The sequence below is a fragment of the Rhipicephalus sanguineus genome, unplaced genomic scaffold (assembly GCF_013339695.2).
Source record: "Rhipicephalus sanguineus isolate Rsan-2018 unplaced genomic scaffold, BIME_Rsan_1.4 Seq1079, whole genome shotgun sequence".
Taxonomy (NCBI): domain Eukaryota; kingdom Metazoa; phylum Arthropoda; class Arachnida; order Ixodida; family Ixodidae; genus Rhipicephalus; species Rhipicephalus sanguineus.
The window spans coordinates 14,127-27,676 of record NW_023614286.1 but is presented as its reverse complement, the minus strand read 5'-3'; the positions used below and the strand labels follow the sequence as shown (position 1 = coordinate 27,676).

General features: G+C 44.7%; 1 protein-coding gene across 1 annotated transcript in view; it reads left to right on the top strand.

The window, feature by feature from the left end:
• LOC119376067 (synaptogenesis protein syg-2-like) overlaps positions 1-11,821 on the top strand; it is a gene marked incomplete at its 3' end in the record, with an annotated part of 36,525 nt that extends 24,704 nt beyond the window's left edge. The window contains 5 exon segments of the mRNA XM_037646045.2: positions 6,302-6,655; positions 8,594-8,704; positions 9,383-9,447; positions 9,450-9,588; positions 11,504-11,821. Coding sequence (XP_037501973.2) covers positions 6,302-6,655; positions 8,594-8,704; positions 9,383-9,447; positions 9,450-9,588; positions 11,504-11,821 — 987 coding nt within the window.
• Between the last annotated feature and the right edge of the window lie 1,729 nt (positions 11,822-13,550).

Below are 13,550 nucleotides of genomic sequence, written 5' to 3'. Positions count from 1 at the left end.
GAACGAAGTTGATGCATATCCTGCGCGAAATATCTGCGACCATAAACAGAGTCGCAGATATTTCCCGAGGAAAAAGTAATGGGTCACTCAGCGCTGCTTTCCGAGGATGGGGGCCAAGCGACCCGCCTTGCATTACGGACAAGCCCCAGGGCTATTCAAGAAAAACGGGTAAAAAAAGTGCGTTGGGATGGCTCCTGCGGCGTGCTTCTCCGCTTGCAGTGGACATATCCTTGTATTCGCTTTCCCAGCACGAGAGGAGGTATTTCCTGTACGGAATGTGAAGTGTCGGGTATGTTTTTTTACAAACCTATAATTCTACTACCATATAATTCTTTTTGTTGTTGTTGTTGTTGTGGCGTTGTGTCCAAACATCCGCAGCTGAAACATTCAGATATAAATGTGGGAACTTTGTATCCGCGAGCGAATTCAATTTCCTGGTTGCGTAGCCGCATGGGACTTCAGAGAGTTCGGCGATGCATTGTGAAGAACGCCACGCGAATGCCCACAACACATATCTCTCCATTTCCGTTTGAATGTTCTGAATGCTCAAGAGGCTTGGCTATTTACGTCCGCCACTGGGGAGTTGGCCATTACGCACTACCTTGAGCATCAATGAGGAAATGTTGGGTAGAACCCCTTACCATGGCTTCCGCCGCTTCTGAGGTTTTTGATTCTTGATGTTCGTATATCCCAAACAAAGGGCGAGGCACGGTGCTGGTCAGATGTTTGAAAGCATGAAACGAAGGTAGATAGCCTCAGTTACATTTAGACCATGCTCTAGCAGACTTTGAGTTCTCGCGCTGTAGCTCGCTTCTCCCCAATCTTGCGAGTTATTATCGCACGGGAAGCCTGCCGTCAGGTTTTCAGGAAATTGATGCTCTGACTATCTTAATCATTAGAAAGTAAAGCCTATGAAATGAAGAATGTTGATTAGAGTTGTGTTCGCTGAGAACCGTGACACAGATCAAAACACGTTTAATTAAAAGTTTTTATATTACCGAAATGGCACATAGAAATTATCTCTCTTATTGCCTTACTTTGTCCTACGTGATAAAAGCACGCAACACGCAATTAAAAGCTCAGTTGCTGGATGAATTCTAGGAAAGAGCGTAGCTGTGGACCGTTCATTATACTTGAACAATGAAAAGCATATTCCGAGTAATGCATACTTATGAGCACGTACCACGTCGTTGTCTATATTATTATTATTATTATTATTATTATTATTATTATTATTATTATTATTATTATTATTATTATTATTATTATTATTATTATTATTATTTGGTTTGAATACACAGAAAACACGAAGAGACAGAGGAAATGAATATAGGGAGAAAGAAAGAAGAAAGAAAAAAACAAATAACACAGACCTAAACGAAAAGCGAACTTACCACATAATTACCTACATCAAGTCTCTTAGAGTAGGAAAATAGACCCTTTTGTGAACTATATTCGGGCAATGCGGGCACAATACTTAGCTTCCTACCTAAAATTTCAGCGACATAGGTGACCCGAAATTACCTTTACAAATACTCAGCGGCCATATTGCTTCTCCGAACCCTTTTGATAGCAACTTTTCGGAACGTAACAGACAAAAGCGCGAAGTGCCTTTGCTCGCATTTGTACAACCGAATGTCGAGTACTGGATACTTTTTTTTTTCAAACGTAGAAAAGCAATGTTAGGTTCAAAGTCGATGGCCCTGTGCGATGGGCCATGCGAAAGGAGTAGAAAGATTCGCCCTTCACTTGCAACATGAGGACTACATCCTTTTTCTGAAAGCAGGTACTCACCGTGCGCAAACTTTGCCCGTATACGCTCACAGATCGATATCACGCCGCCTGATCGAGCGAACTACTCGAAGAGTAAGATATCCGCTGGAACTAGTAGATGACTTTGCAGCCAACCTGATTCTTGCTTCTGCTCTTCTGCCATAATGCGTGTGCTCACGTAATGTGGGCGAGATGTGTGTGTGTGAGAGAGAGGACATAGAAAATAAGGAACTTGGCGGAATCCGAAAAAAGTAAAGCCCGCGTCATGTGATTTATTATGTTTACACTGCGTACCTTGACGCTGGCTTCCAGTATATAGCAAGAATGACATACAAAGCGAAGCAGACGGTACTTCAGCAATGCGTGTGCCGCAGTCAAGTGCTTGATGTGCCTCGTCGAAATTTCTTTTAAAAGAAAAAAAGAGTGTCTTTTCCTTTTCCTTATGTAAATCAGAGAGCAGTGAAGAAGTGGACGTATCCTCTGCTTCAGTCTGTACGCACCAACAGCTCAGTAGTATATTGTCATAGTGTGCTTGAACTCTTTTTTTTTTTTCTGCGTTTAATATAATTCATAACATAAACAAGAGAAATGACACGTGTATATTATCAAGTGGCATTCCTAAAATTTCCGTTGATCAACGTAAAATTTTTATCAATACTATCATCAATTCTTGTTATTCCCTTTTTTTCGAGGAAAAAGTCACGATTTCCTTACGCATTGTGTGTTAGGGCCTAAATTTAGTTTTTTATTGTCAATGTTTGTGTCAAATTGTCAATTCTTACTTTCTTGATAAAACAAGGAACTCTATCAAGAATTCTATGACAAATTTAAATTTAGAAACGGTCTTTAGATTTTTGGTTTTCTTGGTTTTCTGAATCATTGAATTTATAACGATACATGATATCCTTTATAAAATGAATGAAATAAATATAATTTTGAAAGTTTATTAGGCTAAGGCACCATAAGCGACATAAACTTAATTTATTGCTGATTCTATCGTATAGTCACACAGATGAATACGGCGTGACAAAAAAAGAAAGTGCACCGCACAGATTAAATATTGTAGGGATAGAAAAGCAATTGACCACTTAGTTTCCTGCATTGAATAGTAGATTGAAATCGGCACGACTGGACACAGTGGAAGCAAGACCAAATCCAATGAACTGTAATACAAGTAAGTATTAGAATCGTAAGCTCACGATCGGTTAACATGAATAACCACCCTTTAGTTATGGAATGACAGATACCCTAACACAAGGATCTGATAAGCCTATCTCATTCGTGGTACTTTGGGCCTTGCGAAACTGTGGGGCGTTACAGGTCAATCAATTATGATAATCAAGGTGAGTTCTGGCAAATGGCGAGATAACAACGGCTTTTCAATATGTTTTTGTTCAACTAAAGAAACAACTATACAAGCATGTTGCGACGTTGCTTACGCTATGTCCACAAGTGCTTCGCTATCTTTGATGGTCAGCAAAGGACCTGCCTCTATGGATTAACAGAGAACTGAGCTAGTTAGTAGGTATATAACCATGTTAAAAGACTCGGCGTGCAAACACAGATACAAGGGAAGTCAAGAAACCACAAACGCCGACTAAAAACTGCAGTTGTTAGTCGTCATTTGTGTTGTCTTGATTTCTCTTCTGTCCGTGTTGGCACGCCCAGTCTTTTAACATGAAGACCTGTCTGTCTTAATAATATACCAAGCCCGCAATGCGTCCATCTCTCCTATGCTGCATTCAGTGTTGCCAGGCCTGGCTAGTTTGCGTCAATTAAGCTCGTGGCGCAAGAAACAAAAACGTCTTGGCTACTTGGAAACTTTCCGGCTACTTCTTGTTCCCTCGATTTCAGCCAAATTATCAATATCTAGTAACGTTGCAGCCGCTGGCGTTCGAGTATGCGGTGTGCAAACATGGCGGCCAAGGCATGCTTCCAGCTATTAAAATAAAATTAGGCAGATGCATTACACAAAAGCAAAGGCTGTTGTGTATTTGGGCGGCACTTAGGGAAAATTGTCGCATAGGGCGTCATATTGCACACCACGTATACTTCTGTACACGACTTCAAATTGGAAGTGAGGAGCACAATCGGAAGATCTCTGCACTCATCGAGATTAGAAATCGGATATCCATCGAGCTGCTTGTGTAGTTTCCTAGGATTACGTACGGATTGCTATTCAGGAAGATTTACTGCTCGCACTTTAATAATACTATCTAGAGTTTTACGTGCCAAAACTGCGATATAAGTATGAGGCACGCAGTAGTAGAGGGCTCCGGAAATTTAATGCTCGGACTTCGTCATCAAGCTAGAAATGATTGCAAAAGTGATAACAGTTTATTCTTCAATCACACCAACCTGCTTAAAATAATTGCTAAGGTCATCTATCTATGTTTGATTCTGAGGAACACTGATTTTAAAGTGTTCATTCTGTACTTATTTACATCTTCGACGAAAGGCTTTTGTCATATAAATAAGAATGGCGCAGTTGTTCTCACACGCGCGTGGCTACTTTTGGCTACTTTTACGGCCTTTCGCTGAAGTTGGCTATTTTCTGGCTAGTTTATCCATTTTTCGCTATTTTTTGTCTTTTAGACCTGACGACCCTGGCTACATTCATCATCACTGTTTGTTTGGACAAGTAAATCGGCATTTTCGGGCCCTTATTGTTTGCTTAATAGATGCATTATTGCGTCCACCGTGGATATTCTGCTGCATTAAACGTCGCTACAGCTCAACTGTGGGAGCTGTGGATCCATGCTTAGAAGGCCGTACATCCGGCTTCACTACACGTAGTGAGCTCTTGCGAATCAATAGTGAGCCTTCGTCAAACTTGGGCTGAGCAGGCACAACTCAAGACAACTAACCAGTGTGACAGGCTGCAGCTGTACTCGTTAGCTTAGATTTAACTGCACATAAAGAATCTCCAATAGTTCCAAATTAATCTAAAACACCGGTGAAACACCCGTGATCTCATCGTCAGCAAAGTATTTCGAAGCAGCTGCAATCGTAAACCCGCAAGTCACCAAGAGCGTGCAGTTGTTTTTTCTGCATGGTCTTCATGAAATTGCACTTCCTGCTGAAGGCCCGTGAAGTTCTTTTACCCTGCGGCAGCCTTGTGCGATCTCTGATAATTGAAAGGTAATAACCATCTAACAGCAAGAGTGCAAATGTCATAAGCGTGTCTGCAGCCCTGTCTGCACGGGCCTTGGCAAAGGCCTTGGCAACGACTGCAGATAAGCAAGAAACACTAAGATAAACAAATATGTTCGAAGAAAAGTTACGTCCAATATTAGAAAACCGCACAGCCAGACGTGCACTCGAGATGGTGAGGAGAGCACACACCCACAAGGCAAACACTGAACCGAAAATGTGGACAGAGGCAGATGCAATTTAGGCCGCTAAGCCCTTCATAACGCGTAGCAGGGGCGTAGCCAAGGGGGGGGGGGAGGGTGGGGGGTTCAAACCCCCCCCGAAATTTTTCATTTTTGCTTGCGTACATATACACGCACACATACAAACGCACGCACGAACATGCATAAAGTATGGTTGAACCCCCCCCCCGAAAAAAATTTCTGGCTACGCCCCTCACGCGTAGAGACAATTTCCAAACTGCCATTTAATTAAAAGAGGGCTCTTCGCGACCGCCACTCCTTTTATTGATTGCCTGCGCACAACGCGCGAAAGGTTTCCTTTCCTTTATACATACTGGAAATCCTTTGCTACGGCTGCAGCACAGACATCTTGTGGTTTGTCCAAACAACCGCTGCACACAACTTTCTTGCATCTATACCTTCCTTGTCAACTCACTGGCAATCTCGATGATTAAGTCGCGCAGAATAACCGACGGGAATCTTTCTGCCCCTTTTTATTTTATCGCACTGAAGCAACGACTCCGTTTCAAAATCAGAGGTACGGTAATGTTATGGATTGATGCGCACCATTACTAGAAAGAAAAACAGCAGTAAATCGCAGTGGTGAAATTATCAAGACATGCAAACAGCGGCTTTAACCAACGGAAGAGGAATACGTTGCACTGTATATTCCCTTTTGATATTGAAATCTCATTTCTCTTGTGTTTGCCACCTTTTTTTTTTTATTGGAGAGAACAAGAGCAGCAATGACAGCTATAACAACGCCAAAGACGGCGGCAATAGAAACAACAACGACTACAACAGTACCTTAATATCATCGTGAATGATTAGCCGAACAAGTGATGCGTTTAAAGCGCATCGTACGGCACCTTCAAGGCTATCTTACACGCTCTCCATGCTGGCCTCTCCCCCTTTCCCTTTAATAAATATTGTCTTCTTCTTCATATGTAATATAGGTGTCACGCGGTCACTTTTGATCGCGATCGGGCCTTATCCGGATAGAATTTCTTGATCTCGATTGGCGTCTTGACACAAGTTGCAGAAGGGAGCCAGTAGGGGTTGAGAAATTCGATCCCGATCGGGCTTAACCGCGATCGGCAGCGCACCACGTGACAACGGTACAACATCTTTGTTCTTTTGTCCTCCGACGACAGGCAGCGCTGCTCTCCTGGAGATTACCGCAGTTGTGGGAGGCGACGCCTGGCTGCCCTGCAACGTCACGCCGGCGGCCGGCAAAGAGCGTCCCGTGGCGCTCGTGCTGTGGTACAAGGACAACGCTTCGACGCCCGTCTACACGGTGGACGCCCGGTGGGGAAGCCTGCTGCAGGGAGCGCGACACTTTCCCGGAGAGGAGGAGCTGGCCGACAGGCTCACCTTCGACGGAGCCCACCAGCCGGCGTTGCTTCGAGTGTCCCACGTGGAACCCGAAGATGCCGGCATGTACCGGTGCCGCGTGGACTACCGTCAGGCTCGCACCGCGGTCACACTGTCCCTGCTGCATGTCATAGGTGAGTGAGTGAGTGAGTGAGTGAGTGAGTGAGTGAGTGAGTGAGTGAGTGAGTGAGTGAGTGAGTGAGTGAGTGAGTGAGTGAGTGAGTGAGCGAGCGAGCGAGCGAGCGAGTGAGTGAGTGAGTGAGTGAGTGAGTGAGTGAGTGAGTGAGTGAGCGAGCTCTGGCACAAGGCTAGCTACCAGCGCAGGGAAAACCTACGGTGTCGATTAGGGTGGTAATCGTAGTGGCCACCTTGGTGGTGGTGTGATGATGTTTATCATAGTGGTGGTGGTGCTTACTTCAAGTAAAAATAAGCAAAAGTCACCTTTTGCTCTTGACGGCCGCGCTTGATTTATAATGAGGTGTTTTAGCGTGTCCGATACTTCGCCATTCGCAGAGATATTTGTGGAATGCAAGGTTAAAGGACGATGGTATAGCGACATCTTGCGACGTTTCGTGTAACCTCAATTATATACATCGTGTCCTCCGCGATTAGCTTCGGCAACGCGCGGGAGCTAATTGCGGAGGGCACGATAGGCACGTTCCTTTCTATTCGATGAGTGCTGTTGCCGAAAAAGGAATTTTAGAAATTAACGTGTTCTCGATTATCTGCCAAACATATACACTAGTAGTGAAGCGGAAAAAGATTTGTTAGTGCAAGAAGAGTTCTGTCTTTCGTATTCTTCCGGTATCTTTGAGCAGCAGCGCTTTCGGCGCCATTTGGCGCTGCGATACGCAGGGTCGCGATCGCAAGACCTTGTTTACAGTGAAAGCATTCCCGCTTAGCTCATATGCGGAGCTCGAGTGTTTCATTTGCAAAAGACGAACACTATAACACGGCATGTGTACTACAGTCTCCTCGAGACACCTGTCGGCGCTAGCAATTTTAATTTGGAACGAATATGCATTTCTGATAGCAACACCGAGGCGTAAGCTGCATAGCAGTGTATCTTCATCGCTAAAAACCAGGAATTATACAAAGTTGCAACGATGGGCCGAGAGAATAGGCAAACGTTGAGCTGACTATTGCCGGTGATTGATGCCTTCAGAATTTAACATAAGTTTATGGTGGCGTTTCGAGCAACGCGATTTGTGGCAGCAAGTCATGTAACGTCGCGTGTAGACGTAATCATTAAAGATTGCTAAAGCGTTGCCTTAATCACTGTCAGTATAGTCTACTTCCGGCACAAGTAAGGGCTTTCCGCTAAAGCTGTAGAAGGAGGTGCATCTACCCAACATGTCAAAAACTGTCGCTCGCTGCTGTCAGCTGGTAGGTTGTGGGGGAGGAACCGCGTTGATAGGCAAGCTATTTACGGGCCTAACTTTTGCTTGGAAAAACAAAGATGGCAGGTTCTGCGGTTGACAGGCTTCACGTTCGTCGAGCCGAACGCCGGTGATTTTACGCGTCATCGCATTCTTTATATATAGTTTGCGGATATTATGCTAGAAAAAATTATCAAACAACATCCGCAGAGCGCGAGGAAGTAGCTTAACACGGCGAGCTTGAGATGGCGACATGACGCAAAGAATGATATAAAATAAATGAATTGAAAGAACTAGAAAGAAAGCCTGGGAAAATTCCTGTTCGCTGCCTTGTTTGAAGGAGGCTGATAACTCGAGTTAAATGTGAAAGCTGAAGAGAAAGATAGGCATTGCGCACACGAGAACGGAGTCTTGTGGACGTTCATGTGTGCGCTTAATGCTTCAATAAAGGGGTCTGTGTTTAGGTATTTAGCACGGATGCCTAATATTCGCCCCTTGTCAACTTGTCAAGTGTTGACGTGAGCGCTCATGCGGGAACCTAAACTCAAAGATAGTGGGAAAGTGAACGTACGCTACGCCGTTCGTTGCTTCACGTAGTTTTAGGCCACCCAATGAACAAAAATCTTTTCAAAAATAACTTTTTCACTGTTTTCAAATACACATTATAGTAAGCTTTATATGTCTATCTTGCAGTGCCTCCACGAGCCGTAATAGTGTTGGACGAGCACGGCCAGAGGCAGGTGGACGTCCTTGGACCATACAACGAAGGAGCGACTGTGATGCTCGTCTGCGAAGTCGAAGGCGGTAAGCATCGCCATCGTCGCACATGAACTTACACGTGCCGTTGGCACTGTGCAGGAAGTCCGAAAAGCAACGGGACGATTGAAACCCGCCATAGTGTGTGCTTTGAAAAGTCTCATCCGGCCAGCTACCTATACGTCTTTACGCATGGAAATAATGGCAGTTTTAACAAAACGTTGGCGTCATGTTAACTCAAAGCCCCTTTTTTTTAGCTTTAGTGCACAGTACGAGCCTTTGTTGTAACGGATGTAAATAATTTGTTCATCGAAAATTAAGTTAATTGACTACACCACATTGCAAAAAAAAGAAAAAAAAAGCGAGCTGTGCTATTAGTACTATACTTCTTAGTGTGTTTCCAAAACAAAAGGTGTGCGATTTATACATTTATGTACTCTGCCATGGGAGAGCTGTAAGCTGTCTTTAAATTAATAGCCGAATTCAACCGGTCAGTTTGAAATGTATCCTGTAGTTGGTATAATCAGTGAATCTTAGAGAAAGTGCATTTTACTCGTACTTGACAACACAAAGAAGTAGAAGGCAAGACGGGAAGGGTGTCGGTTCCGTCTTGCAACAGATTCCTTGAGTTGCAAATTCCTAAAGCAGGCAACATACCGCTAATGTATAATTCCACAAAATGGTAAACACAGTTCCGTGCATGCATTTTCAATTTGCTTCATGCAGGTGATCCTCCGCCCGAAGCCCTTTGGTTCCGGGACGGTGAACTTGTGGATACCAGTTTCTCGGTGCTGCGACCGCAGGTGTGGTTCGCAACGAGCTTCGCCTGGGTCCATTACGGCGCCGAGACCTTCTCGCCGAAGTTGTGTGCAGCGCATCCAACACCAACCTCACGGAACCACTGACGAGCAGCCTCAGGCTTGACTTGAATCGTGAGTTGCCGTGCCAACAAGTGCGAACTAAGTTTGTCTCTCGAGTCTGTCGAACACGGTAGTACTTCCTGAAAAAGCATGGGTGTTCAACGCATGGAACAAACTATTCGCGGATCTGCATTGTTCAGGACGAAATTCGAGGTCTTTCCTATATAGCGTACTTGTCTCCAATCGTCCATCCCTTGCAGGGTAACAGAATAATCGTTGTCTACTAGATGATTTTTGTTTTACCGTATGCTTGATAAGAACTTGTTGCTAGGAGCAGGCCCGCAGACAGGGGGGTGGGGGGGGGGGTGGGGGGGGGTCCTGGGGGCCTGGGCGCTCCCCGAAATTTTATGAGACATGGTGTTTTACGGAAAATAAATAATGAAAATAGACCCCTTTTTGTCGAATAGTGAAGGCTTTCAGCAAGTTCCCCCTCCCCCCCCCCCCCGGAAAAAAATTCCTGGCTATGGGCCTGGCTGGGAGAGTTGGTGAATATTTGACGACATCTTCATTTTAGCGCTAAAAACGACAAACACACGAGAGATGACAGAACAGCGCTTGTCCTGTCGTCTCTCACGTGTTTATATTTTTTAGCGCTAGAATGAAGGCGTCAAGTTCTTACCGTAGTTTTTTTCATTTGGCTGTTATGATTAACATTTTCTGCATAAGAACTGCTAGCGACAAAAGAGCCGGTAAACGTAGTTAGATTAACCGGTAAAAGGCTTATGGTCTGCTATGCTACACTGATGGAAGAGTAAATGAGGAAGAAAGACTCAATGAATGTGAGGGAAGTAAACACACTTGAAAAACAAATTGAGAAGAGGGGGGACCCCTCATTTAATTATTGGTAATTATCGAAGCGTAATGTCTGAAAGAGAAACTAGGGGCTATTAGAGACGCCGTACAAATTTTCACTACCAGCAGGTTTTGATGTGAACCGACAGCGGCAATACACGAGTACCTTTACATTTCACCTGGACCTAATAAAATGAGCCTGACCTGGCTGGGAGCTGAACGGGTCAAGTATAGCTTAGTAGACACATATGCATTGGTCCAGCATGAGTAATGGGTATTAAAGACTAGGTGTGCAGACATGGATTGAACAGAGAAGTCAACACAAACGGTTGCAGAGAGCAGTAGTAACAAGCGTGTCGTAGGCATTCCTCATATTCAATGCATATGTCGCATGCTAAAAAAAAGTAGATACGGCGTTAATGTTTTCTCGTGGCTGCCAATGAGCTAGGTAAAGTATGAGCCGCCGAGCAGAGAGAGAATGAGGGGGTAATAGACAAGAAGCGGACTGACGTCCGTTTTGTAAAAGACACCAACAGATTTACTGAATGCCATACAGGTGTATGAGGTTCCCTTTAGCTGCGCCCGCTTCAACGTAAGGGCAGAGCGGCCACTGTGTTAACCATATATTATTGGAACATTAGAGATCGCTAACCGGAGTATCACTATCTAATTTATCTTTACATTGTCGAGAGTGTAAACGCACGCCGAAAGCCGATGAATGCGCCTTTTTTTACAGGCACAGGAGTGAAGAAACACGTGTAATGATTGAGGCATGGCATATCCATAATAGTGATAGCGCATGTGTGAGCCAGTCATCGATTAACTTGCATAAAGAAGGGATCAAATGACTGAACGTCTCTCGCATAGACCCCCACGCGTACCGAATTGATAGGTATCGCCTATTACCGGGACAGGCGCAGATAAGTTTTTGTGACTGCCTTCTTTTCCGCCTCTGTGCTCCTTTTTAGTTGTTAGTTGGCGTTTGTGTTGTCTCTACTTCTCTCACTGATCTGTGTTTGCACGCCCAGTATTTGAACATGAATACTTACCGACTAGCTCAGCTCACTTATTCTGAGTAATGGGTGTTTTCCAATTATCCTAAAAGTAAACATGTGCGGCATTTCACCCTTACCAGTGAAGCCGACCGAGGTGAAAGTGACACTGCCGGCGTTGTCCCTCTCCAAGTCCGGTGACTTTACTCTGGTGGCCGATGAAGTGGCCGAAGCTCAGTGCCTCGCCGTGGGAGCGCGCCCACTGGCACAGGTCGCGTGGTTCAAAGGTGGCCACAGGCTGCTCCACGATCGCCTGGTGTCGCAAGATGCCGGCTCGACGCTGAGCGCCATCAGTTTCGTTGTGCGCCCTGAGGACCACGGCGCCATGCTGACCTGCCGCGCAGACAATCCGAGCCTGCCTGGCAGCGAGATCAGCGACTCACTCATGCTCGACGTCCAGTGTGAGCGCTTTTCAATGCACGTTTGGTTAAGATAGACCTTTTATTAATGCTGCTGACTAACTGGGTACTAAGCGTTTCTCACAATCCGTGTACGATGCTCGGACTGGTGCACAAGAATGCTGGTTCGTTTGACAGGACAGTAAGATTTCTTGATAGCATTTACCTTCACTAGTCATTGTATGGTTGTCAGTGTGCCAACCAGCAGCGCCATATTGGGAGCTCTGTAAAAAAAATAATACGGGTAATGAAAAAACACACGTAGATATATCGGAAATGTTAAACGTTTCGTATCGATCCCGAGTGAGTGAGCATAAAATAATGTCCAGTAAGCCAAGGCATTTGAGTACATTCGAACTAGTACTTCGCACACGAAATACCACACAAAATCGCATATTGCGCAGTTTCATATAAAGGCTTTCCCCCAAAACGCTCCTTCTAGCTTCCTCACGGAGGAGTGAGAGAGAGAGAGAGAGAGATGGAGAAGAAAGGAAAGGCAGGGAGGTTAACCAGACGCACGTCCGGTTTGCGCTGCACTTTTAAAAGATGTTCCACTTTCTCGTAACTTCCTGATGGACAGGCATTGGCCTTCATGTCTTGCAAAGGCTACGATGCGCCTGTACCCAGCACTCCCCTTCTCCGCCTCTATCACGTAATTCGTGCGACGATGGAATAATTTATTTTTCGCAGAGAGCGGCCCTCTTGAGTTTTAGCCGTAGGAGCGAACGTTCCCTGACATTGTAGGATGCTAGTGAATATAGCAAAAAGGAGAGACCCCCCCCCCTAGATAGCTATGAACTTTAAAAAATATTGTACGTCAGTTTTCCAAAGTAGCTATCGAAACGGTGCTGGCGTAATATGATTTACACGTAAGTAAAAAAAGCAACCCACTGTGCAAATTCGTCTAAGTGTTACGAGATTCAGCGCGCGTGGCAGAATACAGCAAAGAAACGAAATTTTTACGCGTCGAGACTTTCTCGGGTGCCATGTTTTGCAGTGGTTACTCTACGTTGGCCCCATAATTTTCTAGAAACCATTGAACAGATAATGTTTTTGTATGCATGCTCTCGGCTTTTAGGTTGCTCGTTTTTTTCTTTCCTCTAAGACATATGCTAACAAATCGCGAACAACTAATTTCATGCTTCAGTGAAAAGACGGGATTCCTACAAAAGATAATTATGTCTAGAGTGCAGCGTCCTCCAAGCTAAACTCAGTGCGTGGGCGAACGAAAGGGTCCCAGCTGCTACGCTGCTCGAAATTGTTATTCACTACGGGCAAAGCACACAATACGATCTTTCAGACGCAACTTTTTTTCCCATAACGTAAACGCGTGAATAACGACCAAGTTTCGCTTCGATTACATTAGAGCTCGTCCTTTCACAAAACGAAGCTCCCGCTCTAAAGAACGCAAATCCAATTTTCTAGGAAGCAATGGTTTCATAAACCCGAAGCCTTAATTTAGTATACGTTGCATCGAATACACAAATTTTCATTGTGCTGCAAGCTCTCTCTTGTGTGTAGGTTTCTGTTTGTGTGTGTGTGTATGCTTGCGTGACATTACAAGCCTCTGATCAGAGGGTATAATCATGAAAAAAATAGTCTAGCGTCCCACTATACGCAAGAGAAGTTCTGGACCTCAATGTGTGCGGCTGTAGCGTCAGTGAGCTGACGTTTTTCGCGAATATTTAACCAGATATGCAACTAACTGGAATGTATAGCGGGAAATAGTTTA